Source organism: Oryx dammah, unplaced genomic scaffold (genome assembly GCF_014754425.2).
Source record: "Oryx dammah isolate SB20612 unplaced genomic scaffold, SCBI_Odam_1.1 HiC_scaffold_5, whole genome shotgun sequence".
In the NCBI taxonomy this organism is placed as follows: domain Eukaryota; kingdom Metazoa; phylum Chordata; class Mammalia; order Artiodactyla; family Bovidae; genus Oryx; species Oryx dammah.
The window spans coordinates 82,789,159-82,814,500 of NW_024070189.1; the positions used below are offsets into that span (position 1 = coordinate 82,789,159).

Below are 25,342 nucleotides of genomic sequence, written 5' to 3' on the forward strand. Positions count from 1 at the left end.
TGACTCACAATATCCAAATTCATTGAAATAGTTCACAAAAGAATTTCATTATAGATGAAATTGCAATGATGTGATTTTAAGAAAAAAGGGCAGTTTTGTTTTTAAATGAATTGATTCCTCTATTGGCTGAACCTGACTATAAATTAAGAGAACACAACTGCATTTTTAGTACTTTACATAAGGTGGTAAAGAGTATTTTGTCTTTAGGCGACATACCTGTTCAGTTATGCCCCGACATGAATTTTCCCCAAGATATTAAAATCTGATAAAACCAAAATATGCTCAATTAACTCAATTGATGATAACTGAAAAACTATGAAAGGCAGTTCTCAGATATTACAAATCAGTTCACTGTCTATGTATAAGATATGTTGAGATCCTTACATACATTTTGGGGTTCAAGTCTTTTGTTTTTCTCAAATGAAATGAATTTGGCTAGGATAGTTTATTCTCTTCTGTACAAAAAAATGAGCTCTAATTTTAAACAGGTATTATTAAATTCCTCTGAAATAGACTTCATGCAGATGTATTTGTTAAAACATCCTTTTATTGACTGTTTTCAGTTATTAGCAATTCACATTTCACTTTATCTACCAAGTGGAAGAACATTTATTCTTTCATTAAAAAGTTAAGCCCTTAAGGCAGCAGCAGGGACACAGAGCCGCCTTCTTATAAACGGCTCTGTCCAGTGAATGTGAGATACTTCCATAGTAATACAAAACAGTAAAATAAATAAAACAAGTGGATTTCTCCTGCCTTCCATCATCCCCTCCCTGCCAATACACTCCACTTATTTTACAAAATGCCAGCACGTAAACAGTTCCCACATTGGTACTTCCATTAATCACAAAAGGAATATCACTATTTGGCACCACTGAGTTCAGAACATCTGTAGAGCTGTGTGAAAATGACAAAAGGAGTTTGAAGACACAGTCATTTCCTTAGGAGAACACATTCTGGACAGAGAAGGTAGAAAATCATGAGGGTGTTTGTTAGCCTCCTGCACCTTGCTGCTCAAGTTTCTGGAGCTGTTTTTCAAGTTTTGAGAGGTTTACTCGATGCATCATCAGAAACTGGCCATTCAAATGAAAGACGGGGATGTCAAATTTATACCTGTCATACCAAGCAGAGTTTTCTGGAAGTGTGATGTCTACCTCCTGTAAAATAAACTGAAACAGAGACAGACTAAAGCTCTATTTTTCAGCAACATGGAACAATGCAATGGTTATAGTGACAAACTGATCCCCAGACCGGTTCTAACACTCAGAGATTTTTTACTGTTATTGTTTGTTTGAGGTCCACAGTCATCTAATGACCTTGTTTTCCCTAGACTGATTGATTTCTTTATATTCTTTAATTTTCCAGTTCGCTACTTTTCTGTTAGATCTGTGAGGTTCAGCATTACTACTCAGTTGAAATGAAATAAACTTTGTCCCCAACTGGGAAGCTGCCTGAGACTCAGGAAAGACATGTTTGGACTGGAAGACTGGGAAAGGTGTCACATGGGAAAGGTGTCACAGTTTGCAACTGGAAAACACTTCCATGGAAATGACAAAATAACATAAAAGGAATAGGGACAAAAGCTTAAAGCATGAATACTGTACCTGCTAGTTAACTCTGACTCATTTTAACAATCAAAGTAAGAAAACCAGTGCTGCTCAGAGAAAAACACTTAGGTGTAATGACTTTTATGGAAATCAGCACTAAAATCTCTCTGAAGAACAGAAAGAAAATTTAAATGAAAAAATCATTCAATGTCTTTTCCTAAAGAAAGCATCCAGACAGATGCTTTGTCTTATACTACATATACTATCCATTCCATATACATAAAGCTATAGCATATCATATTACCCGGTTTCTATAAGGCTCCAGTACTTCCTTGGCTTCATCACAAAGGGGACATGGATCCTATAGGAAGAAAAAAGCCATTAATCCCAAAGAAATGGCATTCGGCCTGACAAAAGCCACAAGAAGCAGATTATACTTAATTTAAAGGACTGTTTTTTCCCAGGTTAATTATACTGTTTTATTTCCAAAGCAAAACACTACTACATAATCTTATAAATAGCTAGTATTTCATGGTAAATGGGCTTCTGGCAATTTTTAACTGTGTTTTGATTTTTTTTCTCTACAAGCGTATTTATCTAATAAATGTTGATGCTTACATGTTACACATATATATGCATGCATATATGTACACACAATACATTTAGACGTTTATATGTTCTTCTTACTGGCTTAGTATAATTGATACCTGGGAAGATCATTTTCCAAACGTCTATAGTTTTAGGGCTTTGTCCTTCCGAGATAAGGAGCACCTTCTAGGCCTGGCTGACATTGCCAGAATATCTTAAAATCTGTTTTGACTGGGGGGTACTGAGCTTTGCCAGCCTGTTTTTCCATTTATTTTATCTTTTTCTTTGGCCATGCCATGCGGCTTGAGGGATCTTAGTTCCCTGGCCAGGGACTGAACCTGGACCCATAGCAGTAAAAGCATGGAGTCCTAACCCCTGGGCTGCCAGGGAAGACCCCAGCCTGTTTTTCCTAATAACCCACTGGGATGGAGTTAGATAGTTACTGCCCCATTTTTAGAAGGGAAAAATCTCTTTACTTTGGGTGCTGATTTTACCCACTCTTTAATGTTTTGTCAGTTTTCTCACTGTAAGTGTCAGCAGTAGGTTTCCCAGAGTAACTCCACTGTAGGAGCACGCAAGTTTCAGTGGCTGTTGTTTGCACTCTGTCTAGAGGAGAAGTCTGCCGAGAATGCTATGGACCATCGGCAGATTTTAAAGGCTTGTGAGGCCCTGACTCAGAGAACAAGGACTACCGTAGGTTCTCTTGTATGAGCTAAAAACAGATTCAGCATTACTGATGCATATATAAAACCTGCTTTTTAACAGGATAGAAAACGATGAGCTGTTATGGAGGGCCTTCCTCCAGCTTAACTCACCATATTTTGAAACAAAAGCCCAGAGCATCAAAAGACATTTTCCTTCAGAAAGGTCTTTCTGGCCCTATTTTTCTGCTTCAGAGAACTGGGCTCATTATGTTATTATTCAGTTCAGTCGCTCAGTTGTGTCTGACTTTTTGTGACCCCATGAATTGTAGCACGCCAGGCTTCCCTGTCCATCACCAACTCCCGGAGTTCACTCAAACTCATGTCCATCGAGTCGGTGATGCCATCCAGCCATCTCATCCTCTGTCGTCCCCTTTTCTTCCTGCCCCCAATCCCTCCCAGCATCAGAGTCTTTTCCAATGAGTCAACTCTTCACACGAGGTGGCCAAAGTACTGGAGTTTCAGCTTTAGCATCATTCCTTCCAAAGAACACCCAGGACTGATCTCCTTTAGAATGGACTGGTTGGATCTCCTTGCAGTCCAAGGGACTCTCAAGAGTCTTCTCCAACACCGCAGTTCAAAAGCATCAATTCTTCGGCACTCAGCATTCTTCACAGTCCAACTCTCACATCCATACATGACCACTGGGAAAACCATAGCCTTGACTAGACAGACCTTTGTTGCCAAAGTAATGTCTCTGCTTTTTAATATGCTATCTAGGTTGGTTATAACTTTTCTTCCAAGGAGTAAGCGTCTTTTAGTTTCATGGCTGCAGTCACCATCTGCAGTGATTTTGGAGCCCCAAAAAATAAAGTCTCACACTGTTTCCACTGTTTCCCCATCTATTTCCCATGAAGTGATGGGACCAGATGCCATGATCTTAGTTTTCTGAATGCTGAGCTTTAAGCCAACTTTTTCACTCTCCTCTTTCACTTTATAATAAACAGATTATGGATAGTCTGTGATTTTTAAGATAACCACATTAAAATTTTCTGAAAAAGTTCAAAAAAGTCAAGAGAGGATCTTAAAAGCAAAACCAAAACAAAAGCCAGTGAAATTGAAGAAGTACTTGCTTTTATAATAAAGAACTTTAGTACATCTAGGATCACTTTTTTCTCTTTTTTTAAACCCAGGGACCATGGAAGTCTGGGCAAATTATCACATGTGTATGTATTTTTATGAGGAAGGGTTCATCAAATTTAAAGAAATCTATGAACTGAAAAATGACAAGATGGTTAAGAATGTAAGAGATCTGGGTCTGATCCCTGGGTCAGGAAGATTCCCTGGAGAAGGGAATGGCTACACACTCCAGTATTCTTGCCTGGAGAACTACATGGACAGAGAAGCCTGGAAGGAGTCCATAGGGTTGCAAAGAGTTGGACACAACTGAGCAACTAACACACACACACTTAGCTCTTCGACTACAGATGACTCAGGGACTGGCCAGTCATAGACAATGGATAGTGTGAGGCTTTTGCTGGGGTTTCTGTAGATACCTGAAATATGAGATCTGGGATTGGGATTGCTGCAGTTATCCATCTAAAGAGCCAGAGTGTGCACTGATTTAACTCAGAGAATGTGGAGCTGAAGAGACTGCTAATATGCTTAAGTTGCAGAATCAAGCTACTTCTGAAACCAAACTAACCCATAAAATCCCTTTTTCATTTAAGCCACTCTGGGAAGTATTTTCTATTATTTATAACTGGAAGAGAATTGATATGTACTTTTTCTTTCAGAGAACTGGGAACTCCTAGAGGTGACAGTAATATCTTATAGTCTAATGACACAAATGAAGGGGATTCAGTACAAGTTTTAAGCTGAATGGAAGATTAGTGGAATTTTTTGGGGGGGGCACTTGTGTTGGCTTACTTAGGCTTCCCTGGTGGCTCAGATGGTAAAGAGTGCCTGCAATGTGGGAGACTCGGGTTTGATCCCTGAGTCAGGAAGATACCCTAGAGGAGCAAACGGCAACCCACTCCAGTATTCTTGCCTGGAAAATCCCATGGACAGAGGAGCCTGGCAGTCTACAGTCCACGGGGTCACAGAGAGTCGGACACGACTGAGCGACTTCACTTTCTTTTTTGGCTTACTTGGCTGTTGTTCAAACTGAAAAATAGTGCAGAATAGTTAGGCCGAATGAGCACCATTAACCTTAAGGGATTATTTTATTTTTGTGGTTAATTTTCACATGCGTTTCTCATATGTAGACACAGATTATGAAATACTTTTGTTCCATAATAGTGCAATATATTATTATGAATATGAAAAGTAGTTAAGATTATTTTCAGTAAGAAATTAATTTAAGAATTTTATTACATAATTGTCAGATATATTCAAATTGCTAAAATGCCTGAAATCTGAGTAAGTCTATTAAACAAGAGACCTTTTTTGCTTGAATTGCAGTATTTTTCACTAAAGTTAATTCTGTTACCCAGCACTTTATTTCTTTTTTGACTATAAATCACACAAAGTAATGTTAATTAGCAAAAGGAAATCCATAATGTTTGTCTTATAACTTTTACAGAAAAAATCTCTTAAAAAATTTACACTTGCTTTATGGCTTAAAACTAGTGTTAGGGATAAGAAAGTAAGTACAGTCAGTCCTCATTATTTGTGGATTCTGTATCTGTGAATTCATCTATTCACTAAAACTTATTTGTAACCCTAAAATGAACACCCAAGCTTTTGCAGTCAGTCATGGATGTGCAGTTGCATAGAGTAGTAAAAAATCTGAGTTGCCCAAAGTGCACATTTCAGGCTGAGTTGCGACAACATGATGCTCTTTCTAGCTCTCATACTGTAAACAAGTGTCCTTTTCATGATCTACTTCAGTTCAGTCGCTCAATCATGTCTGACTCTTTGCGACCCCATGGACTGCAGCACGCCAGGCTTCCCTGTCCATCACCAACTCCCCGAGCTTGCTCAAACTCATGTCCATCGAATCCATGATGCCATCCAACCACCTCATCCTCTGTTGTCCCCTTTTCCTCCTGCCTTCAAACTTTCCCAGCATCAGGATCTTTTCCAATGAGTTAGTTCTTCGCATTCAGGTGGCCAAATCATGATCTATTCAGTGCCATGCTTCTTGCATTTTTGTGTTTTTCTGCCATTTAAAATAGCCAAGTGTAGTGCTGAAGTGCTGTCCAGTGTTTCTAAGCATAAGAAGGCTGTGATGTGCCATAGGGAGAAAGTGCTGTGTTAGATAAGCTTTGTTCAGGCATATGTTATGGTGCTGCTGGCCCTGAGCTCAGTGTTAATAGATCAATGGTATATATTAAATAAGGTGCCTTTAAACAGAAACACACATAAAACAAGGTTATGTATTTTTTTCCCTCCTCTTATCCTCTCTTGACCAACTCCCTAGAGCTTTCTCATCATTTCTCTGAAAATGCTCATAAGTTTCAATGACCTTCATGTTGCTAAATCCACTGGTCAATTTTCAGACTTCATTCTTTCAAACTAATAGCAGTATTTGGCAAAGCCGACCATCTTCCTTAAAACAAAGGTTATGTATTGATCAGCTGACAAAAACGTTGTGACCAGGTGCTCAAAGGACTCTAACCCTATATTCGCCCTAGAAGCAGTGGTTCAGTACTTGCTAATTTAGTATTTGTAGCGATTTTATAGACTATGACTATCACAAATAACAAGAACTGACTATATTTCTTCTTTTTTTTAGACTTTCTTTTTTAATATAAATTTATTTATTTTAATTGGAGGCTAATTACTTTACAATATTGTATTGGTTTTGCCATACATCAACATGAATCCACCATGGGTATACACATGTTCCCCATCCTGAACCCCCCTCCCACCTCCCTCCCCGTACCATCCCTCTGGGTCATCCCAGTGTACCAGTCCCGAGCATCCTGTATCATGCATTGAACCTGGACTGGTGATTCATTTCATATATGATATTATACATGTTTCAATGCCATTCTCCCAAATCATCCCACCCTCGCCCTCTCCCACAGAGTCCAAAAGACTGTTCTATACATCTCTGTCTCTTTTGCTGTCTCACATACAGGATTATCATTACCATCTTTCTAAATTCCATACATATATGTTAGTATACTGTATTGGTGTTTTTCTTTCTGGCTTACTTCACTCTGTATAATGGGCTCCAGTTTCATCCACCTCATTAGAACTGATTCAAATGCCAAGAACTGACTTTATTTCTAAATGATACACTTGTAAACATCAGTTCTTTTCTTTCAAGGTAATGATTAGATGATAAATATATTAATTTACTCTCTGAAAACAGTGAGACAATGAAGTAGCTAGGTAGGGTAAACTGATGAGTGGGTCTGAAGAAAATTTATACCATTGCTTGCTTTCCTTTCAACATTTTCCCCCTGTCTTAAATGTACAACTTTCTTTTCCCAACATTTGAATACTTTATGTTTTTAAAGTAGTAATTTTACTTTTTCTTCTGTACCTTTGTGAATAAGGTCAGCACAGGCAGAGCAGTCTTTGAAGCAGAGAGGTTTCTCAAGAGCAGCTGAAAGGAGTGTTTGGCAAGCTGCATGCTATTTCCTTGAAACCAGAGCATCTTAATTCTGCCAAAAGAAAAACAGATCAGTAAACTTATGTGCCCTAGACTTTGCTCTTTATAATAGGAACAGTAAGCTGCAAGTCTGTAATGGAATTTGAAGACTTCAGATGTGCTTCTTGGAGTCCAAGAGTGGCAGAGAGGCCAAGATGTTTGGCAAGTCTCCATGATGCCTCAATATGCACTGTATTCCAAAGAAAACATAACTTAGAAGGAGAAAAATCCAAATGTATGGATTAACTATGTGTCTAATCATTTGGTTTCTGTAAGCAAATTGCATGCAAGTGTTAATTAGATTAAAAAATTAAATTTCACCTGTAGGTTTTGCTAGCATCCTGATGATCTTCTAAAATGTGGAAGTTTCCTGAGATGGTTTTTATTTGCAGAGGTAGCTTATCTTATTGGTAGGCATTCAACAGTGCCCAGTCACCTTCACGGTAAAGGATCAGTAAGTAAGCAGCACAAGTCTCCAGCTGAAGGTTAAGGCTATTACTTATGAGATCTGTACTCTGCTGCAAGAGGTGGGGAAACACAGAGCAGTACTTAGAGGAACTTACAAGGAGAATTAGGCTGAGCTAACTTGTCAAAAACAAAAATCTACACAACTCTTTTCATAAGTATTTTTAAAAGGAGATTGCCATCATTTTTGAAAACATCCACAAATGTACTAGTGTTTCTGCTGGAGATATTCCAATAAGAACAGCTTGGTAACAGCAGCATGTCAAACACTAGGCTTTGAAGTTCTCTCATCCTGCTAGTTTGCATGACATAAGACACCCTACTTATTTCTAGTTATTCTACGGAGCCTCCAGCTTTGTCCTTTAAACTACATATATAATCATTTTACTTTTAAAACATATGCATTGTTGACTTTATTGCTTATCAATATTCCTAGCATGAATTCATTCCTGGGATCTTTATTTCTTAACTTCTCTTTACGCCATCTCTCCAACTTCATCTACCAGTTTTCCCCTCCCTTATCTTGATGAGTTGCAGAGCAAAGATTTTCTTTCTGTTTCTTGAATAACCAAAGATTATTTCTTCATCAGGATTTCTGCACTTCCTGTCCCCTTGTGTGAAAAACTCTTAAGTAGCTTTTCATTTGGCCTGGGCACATGTCACCTCCTTAGAGATGCCTTAGTGAATACCTTATCAACATGGGCCAGTCCACCACTCTCCTTCCTTGTACCTTGCTATAGTTTTCTATTATCCTTCACTATCTAAAATTGTTTGCCTATATGTTTCCTTTACTACAACATGAGTTCCACAGGAGCAGATACTTATTCACTCCAGTAATTCCTGAGTGTCTACAGTTAACCTGGTATATAGTAGCTGTTTAAATAATTGTTTGAATGTTAATAGTATTAGAGTGAGCCTTTCTCCTCCTCTCCAGTTTCACCTTGAACCCTCATCAGACACTCGGTGTGCACAGTTGTCACTATTTGGGCTTCCCTGGTGAATCAGATGGTAAAGAATCTGCCTGCAATGCAGGAGACTTGGGTTCGATCCCTGAGTCAGGAAGATCCCTTGAAGAAGGGAATGGCTACCTACCCACTCCAGTACTCTTGAATGGAGAATTCCATAGACAGAGGAGCCTGGAGGGCTATAGTCCATGAGGTTGCAAAGAGTCGGATACGACCGAATGATTAACACTTTTTATCCCCCTTTCCAGTTTCACCTCTACCCCTCATCAGACACTCAGGGTGCAGAGCAGTCACTGTCTGGGTAGATCTCATATCATAACTAAAGGTAAGCGCTCCTTCGCGTGTCCACAAGAAGCAGGCAGGGCACTGCAGCTGGTCCCAGCCCTTCCCCACCGTCTCGAGTCTCACTCTGCTCTGCTCCACACAGCATGCCTGTATTAACTGTGCACTGGTCTCTACTGGTGACCAGGCTTTTCAGTGTAAGATTAGCTTCAAACTCATTTCAAACAGAAAGATATGACTTTAAAAGCACTGAACCCATATCAAACTAGAGTAAAGACAGACAAAAGGACTGAATTCTGACCTGTGGAAACAATAATCTTTCCTTCTTTCTTAAACCCTTAGTCTTCCAGTTCTTTCTGGATCTCCCTGCTAACTAAATGATCCTAAATGCATAAAAAAGAATGTGATAAGAATTCTGCAAGGACTCAGCATTATTCTAAGGTGGACAGCAGATCTAAAGAGTTTCACAATGTGCTGTGGTATTCTCAACTAAGTGATAAGCCCTGGTGTATATATTTTCCATAAATTCAGCAGAATCAGCACTCTAGTAGGTGAATGTGGTTGGGACAGCAGCTTCAAAACATGTCTCTGTCTACAGAGGATATAAACGAAGGGGGAAAGTAGAATGCTAGCCATGTTTACACTAGGTACAAATTTCTGCATCGTTGGTTTGGGGAAGGCATTATGCTAATAGTGACATACTCTCCTAGGGTATGAAGGTAAAGAAGCTGTACTAAATGGAGAAAGAAAATTCTGAAGATCAGTTTTGTGAGAGTAAAAACAGAAAGGCAGCCCTGGAAATGAGAAGGAGCAGGCCATGTAAGGCAGTGACCTAAGATGACAACCAGGATAGTGAACGGGCAGCTGTGTGCTTTGGGTGGAAGGATTTAAGATTTATTGATGTCTGCCTGGTAAGGAATAGAAAACTTATGGCTTTTAGCTAGCTAAGTTGAGACTGAGGTGCTAAGGCTTTTGTAAAAAAAAAAAAAAAATCACAATCACAGTAGAAATCTGCTTTAGTATTTCCAACATGACAAAACACAGCATGCGGTCTTGGTTGCACCCAAGAGAAATAAAGCCTGTCATAGTAAACAGAGTTGCTGTTCATTCCAGATTTGGAAGAATACTTGTTCAACTAACCCAGAAAGCTAAATAAAGTCTTCAGAGATGCCACTACCATTCTGCCTAAACTAGTTCTCTTCTCCATGTTAGTCTCCATTTCTCCTTTTTTCCTCCCATGTGAATTTAATCACTTAAACATGGAACATTTGTTCACTGAGAAATGCATTAGCATTATGCAGTTTTACTACCTGCGTATTTCCAAATGCCCTGAGGCACATGCGTTTTACCACACTGTTAAATTAACTTATTTCTTTGTAAGCACTGTATTATAAAATTATATTGGAGTCATATATATATATATATATATATATATATATATATATATATATATATAAAATTCCCTATACCTCTCCTAGGCAGAAATAAGATATTAAGGCTCAAGTTCTGACCACTGGAGTTCACTTAGTTTTAGAAATAAAAAGTAAAATGGTACACTCCAATTGGAATCCTATAATATTCTTCTTAGGATATTTTATTAACTCTGTAAACCCTAATGGCATTGCTGTCAATGTCATATTCACCCAATCATGCCTTCTTGAAGTAAAATCTTAATATGGATTACTCTGTCAATGTGACGTTTTCATAGAACATAGTCCTATTATTTTTTAACAGTATCTCAGCACAGTAAGAAATATTCTGAAAGGTGGTCTGTACCTGTTGGCTCATGACTAGGAGGACAACACTTTTTTGATTATGTCATTGAATTTTGTCATGAAATGGCTGTCTTTACTACACACACACACAATTTTATCTTTTGTATTCTGTTACATGCCTCTGTAATATAAGCAAAAAGAGCTGTGTGCATAATATCAAAAAAGCACAACTGGGTCACCTTTGTCACAGCCAAACAAAAAAAAAGTATAAGACTGGATTTAGAATGTGTCTAAAACAAATTCCATAGCCTAACAGTAAAGATGGTGACTTCGGTTGTTTCAAGTACATGGCTGCTCAAAGGCATGGGTCACCCAAAAAGAGAGAGGGAAAGCTGGCTTTTCAACAAAACTGAGGCTGACTTCAGTGGTCTTATGGCCGAATCAAATACACCATGGGGGAGGGCTGACTGGACCCAATTCCGTCCTCCTTGAAGCAATATAAGAAAGGTAACTTTATAGCGTTTTCCCTCCGAAGCACTGAAGGGCATACCATTAAAGCAACTTATCACAGGACAGAAAGAAGCCAGGGTCATTTGCGCCTTTAATAAGGATTATTCATTTCTTGCATGAGGAGCTGCTCATGCTCTGGCTGCACATCACCTTTGTGGGGCTCCTGGATTCTTCAAATGCTCTGTGTGTCTGATTAGAAGGCAAACAACATTGTTCTCATTTGAGTAGAGAAACTGACCTTCACAGATCAGAATTTTTATTCATTCAAAGAATCCTTTGGCACACTGAATCTCCAAGCTCACATGATCTCTCATCAGTAAGCTGCAGTGTTGTTAGTTCATGTGCAAAATCAAAAGTCTATATAAGCTCAGGTACCACCTTCATTCAGTTCATTTCAGTTTAGTCGCTCAGTTGTGTCCAACTCTTTGCAACCCGATGAACTGCAGCACACCAAGGCTTCCTTGTCCATCACCAACTCCAAAAGCTTGCTCAAACTCATGTCCATCGAATTGGATTCATCCTTTGTCGTCCCCTTCTCCTGCATTCAATCTTTCCCAGCATCAGGGTCTTTTCAAATGAGTCAGTTCTTCACATCAGATGGCCAAAGTATTGGAACTTCAGCTACAGCATCAGTTCTTCCAATGAATATTCAGGATTGATTTCCTTTAGGATTGACTGGTTTGATCTCCTTGCAGTCCAAGGGACTCTCAAGAGTCTTCTCCAACACCACAGTTCAAAAACATCAATTCTTTGGCATTCAGCTTTCTTTATAGTCCGACTCTCACATCCGTCTATGAATACTGGAAAAGTCATAGCTTTGAATAGACGGACTTTTGTTGGCAAAGTAATGTCTCTTCTTTTTAATATGCTGTTTAGGTTGGTCACAGCTTTTCTTCTAAGGAGCAAGTGTCTTTTAATTTCATGGCTGCAGTCACCATCTGCAGTGATTTTGGAGCCTCCCAAAATAAAAGTTTGTCACTGTTTCCATTGTTTCCCCATCTATTTGCCACGAAGTGATGGGACTGGAGGCCATGATCTTCATTTTTTGAATGTTGAGTTTTAACCCAGTTTTTTCACTCTCCTCTTTTACTTTCATCAAGAGGCTCTTTAGTGCCTCTTTGCTTTCTGCCATGAGGGTAGTGTCATCTGCATATCCGAGGTTACTGATATTACTCCCCACAATCTTGATTCCAGCTTGTGCTTCACCAGCCCAGCATTTTACATGATGTACTCTGCATATAAGTTAAATAAGCAGAGTGACAATACACAGCCTTGATGTACTCCTTAAATTGGAACCAGTCTGTTGTTCCATGTCCGGTTCTAATTGTTGCTTCTTGACTGCCTACAGATTTCTCAGGAGGCAGGTAAGGTGGTCTGGTATTCCCTTCTCTTTCAGAATTTTCTAGTTTGTTGTGATCCACACAATCAAATGCTTTAGTGTAGTCAATGAAGCAGATGTTTTTCTGGCATTCTCTTGCTTTTTCTATGATCCAGCAGATGTTTGCAATTTGATCTCTGGTTCTTCTGCCCTTTCTAAATCCAGCCTGTACATCTGGAAATTCTCAGTTCACATATTGTTGAAGCCTAGCTTGGAGAATTTTGAACATTACTTTGATAGCGTGAGTGCAGTTGTGCAGTAGTCTGAGCATTCTTTGGCATTGCCTTATTTTGAGATTGGAATGAAAACTGACCTTTTCCAGTGCTGAGTTTTCCAAAATTGTTGGCATATTCAATGCAGTTCTTTCACAGCATCATCTTTTAGGATTTGAAATTGCTCAGCTGGCAATTCCGTCACCTCCACTAGCTTTGTTTGTAGTGATACTTCCTAAAGCCCACATGACTTCACACTCCAGGATGTCTGGATCAGACTATCATGGTTATCTGGGTCATTAAGGGTCTTTTTTGGGTCTTATAGTTCTTCTGTGTATTCTTGTCACCTCTTCTTAGTATCTTCTGCTTCTGTTAGGTCCATACCATTTCTGTCCTTTATTGTGCCCATCTTTGCATAAAATGTTCCCTTGTTATCTTTAATTTTCTTGAAGATATTTCCAGTCTTCCCCATTCTATTGTTTTCCTCTATTTCTTTGCACTGATCAATGAGGAGGGCTTTCTTATCTCTCCTTGCTATTCTTTGGAACTTTGCATTCAGATGGATATATCTTTCATTTTCTCTTTGCCTTTCACTTCTTTTCTCAGCTATGTGTAAGGCCTCCTCAGACAACCATTTCGCTTTTTTGCATTTCTTTCTCTTGAGGATGGTTTTGATCACCACCTCCTATGTAATGTTACGAACCTCCATCTATAGTTCTTTAGGCATTCTATCTATCAGATCTAATCCTTTTCATATATTTGTCACTTCCATTGTATAATCGTAAGAGATTGTATTTAGGTCATACCTGAATGATCTAGTCGTTTTCCCTACTTTCTTCAATTAAGTCTGAATTTTGCAATAAGGAGTTCATGATCTGAGCCACAGTCAGCTCCTGGTCTTATTTTTGCTGACTGTATCCAGGTTCTCCATCTTTAGCTGCAAAAAATATAATCAATCTGATTTTGGTATTGACTATATGGTGATGTCCAGCTGTAGAGTTGTCTCTTGTGTTGTTGGAAGAGGTTGTTTGCTATGACCATTGTGTTCTCTTAGCAAAATTCTGTTAGTCTTTGCCCTGCTTGTACTCCAAGGCTCAACGTTGGAGCTTCTTCACAAGAGTATAATGTAAATTTAATACTGAGCTGGAATTAACCTGACTATTACCACTGCTCTTGCTGGACCTGAGTTCCAGCAGAGGCTCAGGGCTTCTGTTCAATCATTTGTGCCACGTGAGATGTTAAGTGCTCCATTTCACATTCACTACCATCTAAGTCTAACATTCCTATTGGTATCCAGTGACAAGAAACACGTGTGTGCGTGTGCGCACGCACACACACACACACACACAGAGGCCTACAGAAACACCCCTCTATTGGGAACAAAATCCACTGTTTTAGATTACTGAGCGCTCATATAATGAGGTGAGAGTGCTCTTAGGGCACTCATCTAGGTCACTGGGCTTTCCCTAATCCAGAGAAACAGGGATGAATGATGCCTCCCCAGGGATCTTATATGTTTGTGGTCAGTCAGAGGTGTCTAAACCTCCCTCTCTCCCAAACAAGTGGGAGCCTAGCCTGGGATCCTGGGTCCAAGGGTGGAGCCAAGAGTGCAAGGTGAGGTGGTGTACAGGGACCCAGTCAAAGCTGGAGACTGAGCTGATACTTTGAGGTGTCAGTTCCAAGAGTAATCAGGGTTACAATGAGGCTGCAGAACAGAAACAGGGTAGGGGGTGGAAGGGAGCCTGGAGGGGGCCCCTCACTCCTTAGGTGGGATCTCAGGTGCTTTTTCAGTATCTCAGCTGCAGCAGTCAGGGTACCTGGCCAGGGGAACTGCCAAGGAGATAGCCCCAACTCAGCCATGATGTTACAACAAGGACCCCTGGCTCACCATGTGCCTGTGGGGCCACCTGTACATGGCTTCATGCTCAGCTCCATTCTTTTTTTTTAAATAATGTAACACTGTATTAGTTTCAGGTATAAAATATATTGATTTGATATTTGCACATACTGTGAGATGATTATCACAGCCTCATCTGTCTGGGATCTGGACTGCTGACTTGATCCCACATAATACATGAGATCCTGAGCAGACACACCCATACGTCCACCTTGCTCCCTGCAGCTTCTATTTCCAGGATTCAGTGGCAACAGCTTCATCACAAAGGGGAAAGAGAAGCCTATAGAGAGAAGCAGTTTCAGAAAGATATGACTGGTCACATGAGTTCCTAGAGATAAAACCCCCTTTCTAACTTTCTTTTAAATGATTACTATGACTCTGGGTTTTCCAAGTATCTGGATGTCTCTGCTCCACTGTTTGGATGCAATGGGTGCTCCATTCATTTACATTCAACACACTGATCTGCACAAAAAGTTTTTTAACTGTTTGAATTGTGGGCCCTGGCCTATCCAATAAGATTATAACTCCTCTGAAGGTATACGGCATTTACATGTCCATCACTTAGTACCTACACTCTGCTTCTCTATCCTACTCCCTTCAAATTCTCAGTAAAATTAAGCCCTTATTGTTTTTTCTTCATCCTGTCTGGTGTTTAGCCCATTTCTTTCCCTTCAAATAAAACTCTCACATGGAGAAATCAACTCCACATTCTGGATATAAGCAAAAAGAATTAGAGAGAGACACACTCCAGTGGATTTAGGAGGGAGTTAAATTCTTCACTGAAACAATATAAATACAGGAGATCACAACAGGGACATCTAATGGGCAACTTCAGATGTCATAGAGAAAAGAAAAGAAGAGTACTGTGGGCTGACATTGGAACTGGTTTCACAAGAGAAGGATCCTAAGTCATGTAGGATTTGGATACATAGAAAAGGGGAAAGCCTTCTGAAGTCAGGGTTAGACACAAAGGCATGAGGTAGGAACGCTGTGGTCTTTTGGATGGGAGCCAAAGAAGGGTTTTAAAGAAGAGAGTGATGCGATAAAATCAGTATTTTAGGAGACTGATCTGGCAGCAGCAAACAGGATAGACTGCAAAGGAAAGAAGAATGGAGGCAGGAAAGAGTTGAGTTATGAAAATCTAGGTGTGGGATGAGAGTCACTCATTCAGCAATTACCTGCTGTTTTCCACATATGAGATACTCATAGGTACTGGGTTCAGTGGTGCACAAAAAAGTTAAGTCCCTGCCCTCATGGGGTCCATACTGTCACTGGGCACATTAAAGAGACTTTAGGTCAGACAACATCAGACAGTAGTAAGCAAAGGGGAGGGAGTGAACAGGGTGATGTGATGGTAACCAAGGCAGGCCTTTAAATAAGGTACTCTGAGCAGGTGTCATTTTTGCTGAGACTAAAGGCTAAGAAGGTACAAAGATCTGAAAGAAGAGCATTGTGGGAGAGAGAACAGTAAGTGCAAAGGCTCTAGGGTGAGGACAACTTTGATTCAGTGGAAGAAACAGAAAGGACAGTGTGGCTAAAGCAAGTAAGCAAGGGGAAGAGTAGAGGAGACAGGTCAGTGGGGGTTGGAACACCTAAGGCCTCGTGGGTTATGTTAACGAATTGAGGTTTTAAGCATAATTAGATTTAGAGGAAGCAAGTTACGTGATCACATGTACAGTTTAAAAAGATGACTGTAGGGACTTCCCTGGCAGTTCAGTGGTTAGTGCTTCCACTGCTGGGGACCTGGACTGTATCTCTGGTTGGGAAACTAAGATTCCCTGCAAGCCACATACATGTGAGTGCTAAGTTGCTTCAGTCGTGTCTGACTCTTTGCGACACCACAGACTGTAACCCAACAGCTCCTCCATCCGTGGGATTCTCCAGGCAAGAATACTGGAGTGGATGGCCATGCCCTCCTCCAAGGGATCTTCCTGACCCAGGGATTGAACCCACATCTCTTATGTCAAGAGACATAAGACCCTCATTGGCAGGTGGGTTCTTTATCACTCATGCCACCTGGGAAGTCTGGCAAGCCATATGTCACGGCCAAAAAAAAAAAAAAAGAGATGACTTTAGCACTGTGTGGGTATCCCTGGTGACTCAGACAGTCAAGAATTTGACTGCAGTGCAGGAGACCTGGGTTTGATCCCTGGGTTGGGAAGATCCCCTGGAGAGGAAACGGCTACCCACTCCAGTATTCTGGCCTGGAGAAGAGCAGGCAGAAGAGCATAGTAGGCTACAGTCCATGTGGTTGCAGAGTCAGAGACGACTGAGCAACTTTCACTTTCACTTAGCACTGTGTGAAGAATGTGTTTGGGATAGCAAGAGTGGAACCAGGGAGTCAGTTAGGGGCTACTGTAGTAGTCCATGGACGGAGGAGCCTGGTGGGCTGCAGTCCATGGGGTCGCTAAGAGTCAGACACGACTTGAGCGACTTCACTTTCCCTTTTCACTTTCATGCATTGGAGAAGGAAATGGCAACCCACTCCAGTGTTCTTGCCTGGAGAATCCCAGGGATGGGGGAGCCTGGTGGGCTGCTGTCTATGGGGTTGCACAGAGTCAGACACAACTGAAGTGACTTAGCAGCAGCAGCAGCAGTAGTAGTCCATGGGAGAAAGGTGGGTGGCATGGATGGGCCTGAAAGGACCTGCCGATGAACTGGATTTGAGAAATTAAAAATGACAGTAAGGACTATCCTAGTTTCGGTAGTGAGCCTCTGGGTGGGTTGCGGTGCCAGTTTACTAAAATGAGGGATGCGGAAGCAGGAACAGATTGAGTGGGGTATAGGTCTGGGAGCTCAGTGAGGGACAGGCTGGAGCTCAAGTAGAAAGTGGCATGTACAGGTTTGGTAGGCAGGAGAGAAACCAGGACTGAAGATAAAATTCAAGACTCCTTCAGTTTGAAGGCTCCAATTACAGCTGAGATTGTGAAATCATCTAAATAGCTAAGAAAAGAAGAGGGCCCAGGAGAGACTGCTCAGGCAATTCAACATCCAGAAGTACCGTAGAGAGGAGCCAGTGGAGGAGGCAAAGAGAAAGGTTGATAGGGTAGGAGGAAAATCAGAAAAGTGGGCTGTCGTGGAAGCCAGGAGGAGAAAGTGTGTCCAGAAAGATAGGAGCGGCCGGTTGTCAAAAAGAGTGATGAGGGCTTGGACTGGAAAAGGGACAGTCCAAGAATCTACCACAAATCAGGTAAGATGTGTCTGATGTCCCTCCAAAGGAATGAAATCTTACAACCAATGTCAACCCCTAAAATGAACGGCCTTGTCTGATCCCTGGCTAATTTCACCTCTTAAACAAAAGGAGATATTTCTGGTGAAGATGGAGGCAGAGGGGTAGGGAGAAGAGTAAAAGCAAAAGTTGGATGGGTGACTTAAAAAGAGATAATAAATGTAAAAATCTTTGTACAAGTTAAAAAGCAGAATAGAGAAATAAAGCTTAGCTATTTGTTACTAAATAATACAAAGATAAGGTATTGTTTCTGATGATGATGAGTCTACTGACTGAAATGTGCTTTTACTGGCCCCAGAAGGAGGATTTAAAACTCCAGGAATGATTGTCTCAGAAACAGGGAATTGAAAACTGAAAAACATTTCAAACAAATAGCTGAAAACTTTGAGATTGTGAAGACTACTTAAATGGGAATTTCTAAGACAGGCTATAACCGATTCAAGACCCAACATATTTATTTTTCTGGTGTTAGCTGGACTATAGTCCTCCAGGCTCCTCCATCCATGGAATTCTCCAGACAAGAATACTGGAATGGGTAGCCATTCCCTTCTCCAGGGGATCTTCCTGTCCCAGGGATTTTACTGGGTTTCCTGTATTGCAGGTGGATTCTTTACTGTCTGAGCCACCAGAGAAGCCCATTTATTTTCCACTAAGACTTAATATCTTGACCAGCAAATACCCTGGCACCAGGTTCTGGCTTAGCTTACTCAGGCCTTACACAGGACAATGAAATTCATTATGCAAGAGGTAGAGGTTTTGCCTTGATGGGCTCTGAACAAAGGTCACTTCCTTTCCTATTATTCCTTCCTAATACTTGCCTTTATATTTTCAAAGAAGGGAAAATTCAGTACCACTGTTATTTTATCAATGATATCCTCAACTTCCCTGGTGGCTCAGACGGTTAAGCGTCTGTCTACAATGTGGGCGATCCGGGTTCGATCCCTGGGTCAGGAAGATCCCTTGGAGAAGGAAATGGCAATCCTCTCCAGTACTACTGCCTGGAAAATCCCACGGACAGAGCCTGGTAGGCTACGGCCCATGGGGTCACAAAGAGTCGGACACGACTGAGCAACTTTACCTTTCACCTGTCCTCAACCCAACTCCTGTATATAAAACAGAAGCTGCCTAGGAAGTGGTAAAGTTGGATTTATTAATAATCTTTAAAGACAAAACTTGTTCCAAAGTATTTTCAATAAATGTGTAGAGAGGTCGAAGTAAATGTAAAGGAATATAGCTTCCACAAACTCATCAGTCAGGGGAATTAAGCACAAATGGCATGATTCTTCATCTAAAGCTTTAAAGTTACTCTTTCTTACAGAGTTTCAGTTGGAATTCAGCACGTTTGAATTCCTAGGTGCATTTCTGTGTGAGGATTTCATAAATCTAACCCCCAAAGATAGGCAACTCCACCAATTAGCTCTCTGATGCTAGGCAATTCCTCGTCTCTTTAAGCCTCAGTTTCATCAACTGTAATATGGAACTACGACCCCCTGTCCTGCTCTCTCGTTTTACAGAGGCTAGGAGAAACTATACCCATAGGCTTTGGGTATCAAATGTCCTCCAGATCAGAAAAGGGAAAATCATGTACAGAAGAGATGCTGTGGCAGTAGCTCATGATGTCAAAAGGCTCCAAAGAAAGCCTTGGAAGTAGTTAGCTGTAGCAGTCTAAAATGCTAGGCCCATTTAAAGAGAACCAAAATTCATACATAGATCTGGGCAGAAGTGTACATGGGCTTCCTCATCCCAAGCTTGTTTCTCTAGCTCCTTGATCATAACTGGGAAGCCTTGGCATCCAAAAATACCCTGCAGGAAAATGGGGGAGGTGACATTGATCTTGCATTGTTTGAGCATCTCAGATGGAAAAGTACCTCCAAAAAGAATACTAAGAATGTGCCTCCAAAAATAAGAATACTGTTTCCTGTTGATAGATACATTTAAAGAGTGATTTTTAATGACAGACCCTCATCATCTTGGCATTCTCCTCCACTTCCAGAAGTGCGGCTGTGTTTGCCGAGGCCAATAGCAAATGTGAAATGGGAAGAAGGAGGAATCTTTTGAGTAAGCAAGAGTTTGTTTTAGAATCTTTGGACCTTAGCAGTCACATTTTCCAGATCGTTGCTTCAGAAGAGCCTATTTGGTAAGAGAGTTAGTTTCCAGAAAAACATTTCGCTAAGAAAAATAAAATGAAGATGCTGATCAAGAATAGTAGTTGAGGGAGGATCCCTCCCTCTAGCACCCAGGGGTCTGAAACGGATTCCAGACTAATTCTTGTTCACAAAATGGGGCTTGCACACACTGTACCCGTCCCCTCATCCTCAACCCCAAAGTTACTGACTCAGCATCTGGCCTAGAGCCAGAGGTATATTCTGAATTCAGAGCGTGCAACAATGTCCAGTACAATTAGGACATAATGGCTGCAAAGCTGTTCCTGAAAGCCAACAAAGCCTGAATAATGTGGTTGGGTTATATCATACATGGGGGCTTAACAGCGTTTAAAAACCAATTTGAAAATTCCTTCATTCCATAAAGATAACATTAAGATGTGGGCAAAATCAAGCCAGTTGAAGGGTTGGGGATAAAGTGCATAAGGAATTATGCAGACTCCTTTCCACATTATCCTTCTTAACCAAAATGACCCATTCCCTTTGAAGGTATCTCTAATGCTTACTACTGACCCAGAAAGAAGGCAATTTAATTAAAACATCTTAGTCTTATTGTACCCAGCTGGTAATGCCAGTTTCCTTGCTATTTAAAAAGCACACGATTTCATTTCCAAAAACAACTGTTTGCAATTCAAATTCCATCCATCCAGGCAATGTCTCCCATTTGTCACTAATACTCCACCATTTCCAATTCATCTTCCAGAAGTTATCCACATGACCACACAAGACCTGAAAGATGTTTCATTCATTTTTAGCCATTTTGTAGTAAATGGCTTTGGAACATTTGAGATATTAAATCCATCACTTCTTTGGACTTGTGACACTAATACTGGAACATTAGGGACTATCCACTCTTGAGGTCCTGCTCTAGTAACCTGCAGATACATGAGATTCCTCAATTCTCTCAGTCCTATTCTGGTTACTTAACAGCTGTCACATTGATAGCAAATCTTAATATTTTGGAGCTGGATTCCAAGGGACTTTGGAGATTCCTGTGCTTGATAAATTGTTTTACCAAAGACTTTCATATTTTTTTTTCTGCAGTTTTTTCCTCTATATTTTCTCTTTGAACAATGCTTATTTTTCATATGAGACCAACACAGAATTTTCAGAACAGAAAGGGATCTCCAAGGTCAACTCTTTTGCCAAAGTCTCCAAAAGCTTTATACATTAATCCTCAGATTATACCAAGTAATGGATAACCAGATTTTGTTTAAGATTTAATTTAAGGATGAAGCGAATGAGGAAACATCTCAGCTTCAGGTGGCAGAATTCTTTTACTATAAGAACAAGGTTCTGATCTCTAAATCTAAGATGATACAGATTAACTTCATTTTTGAATTTGGAGAAACAGAGTTGAATTTAGATCTTTTTTTTTTTTTTCAGTCTATGAACTAAGCTGCTTCAGCTGACTGAATTTCTATTCATTTTTTTCCCCCTGAATTTCTATTAAATAACAGTATCCTTTCTCTTGGCTGACTGGAAGAACTACATGTTTTAAGTACAGAATTAAAACAAAATCAAATAATTCAGTCTTATGTCCTTACCCCTGACTAAACTAGAAGTCACTTCCCCATTATTTCATGATTAATATGAAAAAGTACAGGAACAATGAGAGGAAGGTCATCTGTTTCCAGCAGTAACATTCTGGCTTCTTCTGGACTCCCATTGGCAACAGAAGGAAGCAGCATATACCACATGCCTGCCCTATTACAATACAAAAAGCTGACAAGTTTGAACTCTTTTGAAATGTCAGTGAAGTAGAAAAGATGATGTGGCTTTCGTTCAATATTATTTGGGTAACCTTGCCTTAAAAGAGTGATCAAAGTCCTTTATCCTTTAGGCAGGACCAAACCAAGATATTAGTGGCTTAGGTAGGCTAATAATTTAGTATACCTTCAGATGGATACTTTTCAGATATTCACTCAACAGGTGTTTGAGTGAGGAGTTGGGCACTGCAGACCTTAAGAGAAAATGGGAATAGGGCTGGTGGTGTCTTTTACTTTGCATATTCCGTACAGTATAAGAAAGACCGTGCAACTCACCAGGCTAGATCACCTTAGATGGCAGTTTGGTGACCATCTGTAGATTCTCAAATACACCCTTCCCTACTCCAAGCTGTTTATAAAGGCATTAACTGTAGCATTTATAACTGCATCTGGTAGCCCCTTGAAAGATTACTGTTTTACATTCTTTTCTGTACCTTGCTGATTCCCACTGATGCTTTCACGTTCCTTATAGATCCAGCCTCCCCTTTATACCATGTACTGAGCGTCTGTAATGTGCCAGGTACAGTGCCAGGTACTAGAAATATAAAAGTGATTCAGATACTTTCCCTGCCCTTATGGAACTCACACCTTGGGTAGGCGAAAGATTTACAAACAAATAATACAATACCACAGTCTACAGCAGTAAAATGGTTGTTACTAGATATTGGTAAAATGCTCTGAAATCCTTGGAGATGGATACTTTCTTAAAATAGAAGATATTTTGAGTTTTACTTCTATCTCTGGAAATCTTATCTTGGGTAAGGATTGGAATAAAAAGAGTAATGTTTTCACGCCTCCAATTCCCTGCCTCCGTAACTGCAATGGGGAGGTAGGGATGTGGAATAATATCTAGGTGAAACTTAGCCAAAACTTTCCACTTCGCATGTTCCTCCTCAAATAATTTTTGTCTCTTGAACTGGCCATGATACTAGGGGAAGGATGATGGAAGCTCACCTAGACTCTGCTACCTGGGTTAACTACACATCCCTGGATCCAGATGGTTTCTCCCTTCAAAATAATTGCAAACAAGATTAAAGCTGCAAGCAGGAACTATTCCAGCTGGCTTTTGGCTTCCTCTGATGTACACCCCTTGAATAAAGCAGTGGCAAAATTAGATTTAAAATAAGGAACATAAAAAACCTTATTACTTGTACCAGCTCACCTCAAGGTCCTGCTATGTGTGACACCCTGAGCCCTGGCATTAGAATAACTAAATGCATCAGCCAGCTGGAGTTTGCATGTTATGAAATACAAAAACCTTAATAATAAGAAAAAGAAAACTTATTTTGAAGGTATACCTCCACACTGCTTCTGAGTATTTAAGAGTCTGCTGGAAACAGGCATCTGGAATAAAATAGAAATACAGTCCAATAAATTCCCAAGTTGGAAAACCCTTATTTCTATTTCCTTACCTGCCATCAATCCATCTAAAGAAAACCACATAGCCACATTTTCCTCTAGTAAAGGAGACAAAAAAATATTGATACTTCTTTGGCAGGCAGTTACTACTGACCACAGTAAGCATGAAGTTTAAAAAACTCTGGGGAGTCCGCCTATCTAAAAGACAGCCCCACCAACCTTAATTTTCACACCAGGACCTGTTCTGGTTCCAGGCAGTTCCTCGGCAGAGCAGGACGCAGGTTATTAGGTTACGACATTTCACACAGAACCATGATTTAGTTCTGCCTTACCCGCATCACTATAACCACTCAGTATTTCCAGGGCACAGCTCTTTTTCCAAGTGTTTTCAGTTTCAATGTATATAGCTCCAAATACTGCTAGCATCATAAGCACTTTCACACAGCATTCCTGAGATAATTAGTAAATGAGAAGACTGGCCTCTAACAGCCACCTCACCTTTTCGCAGTCACACACTGAAACATGGCTCTAGGGCTGCTTAACCAAGGCAGTTTGTGGTTAAGGAAACCTACTTATGTTGGGAAAGGTGCCAGAGAGAGTGGGGGATATAACAGATCTTAGAAACAATCTCTGTGCTCTAGGAGCTGAGAATCTTGGGGTTGAGCTCGGTCATACTGTGGATTTTTTTTTAAAGTGTTCTAAAATACAAAGTACTGCATAAAATACTTTCTATTAAGAATAAAGATCAGCCAGATTTAAAAAAAAAAAAAGAATAACTCCTTGTTCTTTAACAGGACAACCTTAGAAAGACACTTGCCTATTCATGTTAGTAACAATCCAGTAGGGACTTCTGTAACTCTGGACTTATTAAAAAAAAAAAATATGAGTGATATTTGTCAGGGGTGACTGATAAGGTTAAATATTTATTAAGAATTGTATAGGTTCTGATTTATTCTCTCATGGTTCAGCACCCAGAAGGCTGCTTTTGTGCAGTAAAGGCAGAGAAGAGGTGCAGAAAACCCCAGGATTGTGTTCCCCACAGCACTCACGATTAAACCTTTTGGCCCTAAATTAAAGGTCAACATGGCTGCTCAAAAACGTTTATGTCATAAGGCAGTCATCTCAGCCAACTGAGATTATGTTGCCACTTCACAGAACTCAATTAAATCCGAAACAGAGCATCTGTTAATCAGGGAAGGGGCATGAAGTTGTGATGTTTTCTGCTTCCTCTTAAAAAGCTGCCTGTTCCCACCCGTGTTCACTTCCCAAAGCGCATCGCGAGCGCACACATACACACACGCTTATAATTCGCCCCCGGAGGTTCACGGATTTATGGCTCCCGGTTTAATTAAATTTCCTGTAATGACAATCGAAATCGGCAGCGTGCGGCACAGCGTGGAGCTCTCGTGACCTCCTCGCCCGCCTGCCTACCGGCTCCGGGCTGGGGACCGCGAGCGCCCACCTGCCGGCGCCCGACCGCGGGGACCCACCTGAGCCTCAGCCGCCCCAGTCGCCACTTCCGCCCTGCGCCCGGCACTTCCGCCCCGGCCGCAGGCGCCCTGCCCCTCCCGCACTTCCGCCCCGGCCCGCAGCCCCTAGGACTTGTGTCAGTGGAGCCCAGACCCGAGCCAGTCGCCCCTCTGAACGGTGGCCGCGCCTGGGCTGTTAGGCGTGAAAACAGACGCTAAAACCAAGGCCACACTGGTTTATTTTTTTAAGACCACGGAAAAGTGACCTGGCATGTTTGGGAACCATTTAATAACGAGCATCAGATGTGAAAGCCAGCTTTTAGAGAATGTGCAGTGAAGGCCGTTTTAACTCCCCCTCCCCCGCATTCATTCATTCATTGTTTACTGCCCTCATTCTCTGAATCCCGGCTGAACTAGGTTATGGGGAATGGGGATGATGAACAAACGAAAGGGTACCTGAACCCACCCAAACTTTAGGGCTGTGTAGGCAAGTCAAACATTTAGAAACAGCTTTACAAGTCTTGTGTTTCCTGAGCTAACTGTTGTGA

At 40.8% G+C, this 25,342-nt stretch overlaps 1 protein-coding gene across 5 annotated transcripts; it reads right to left on the reverse strand.

Annotated features, from left to right (window-relative positions):
* Nucleotides 1-24,875, reverse strand: CUNH5orf63 (chromosome unknown C5orf63 homolog). Of its 5 annotated transcripts, none has more exons than XM_040241753.1 (5): nt 24,816-24,856; nt 23,265-23,310; nt 7,275-7,395; nt 1,852-1,908; nt 1-1,157 (listed from the first exon to the last, which is right to left on the reverse strand). In XM_040241753.1, exons 3-5 carry the CDS (start codon nt 7,386-7,388, stop codon nt 993-995), a joined length of 336 nt encoding a protein of 111 aa, XP_040097687.1. In that variant the 5' UTR covers nt 7,389-7,395; nt 23,265-23,310; nt 24,816-24,856; the 3' UTR covers nt 1-992. The 5 variants fall into 5 exon arrangements, with proteins under 5 accessions (XP_040097687.1, XP_040097686.1, XP_040097684.1 ...); XM_040241752.1 differs by having other exon boundaries at nt 1-1,169; XM_040241750.1 differs by lacking the exon at nt 23,265-23,310 and having other exon boundaries at nt 1-1,169; nt 24,816-24,875.
* Between the last annotated feature and the right edge of the window lie 467 nt (nt 24,876-25,342).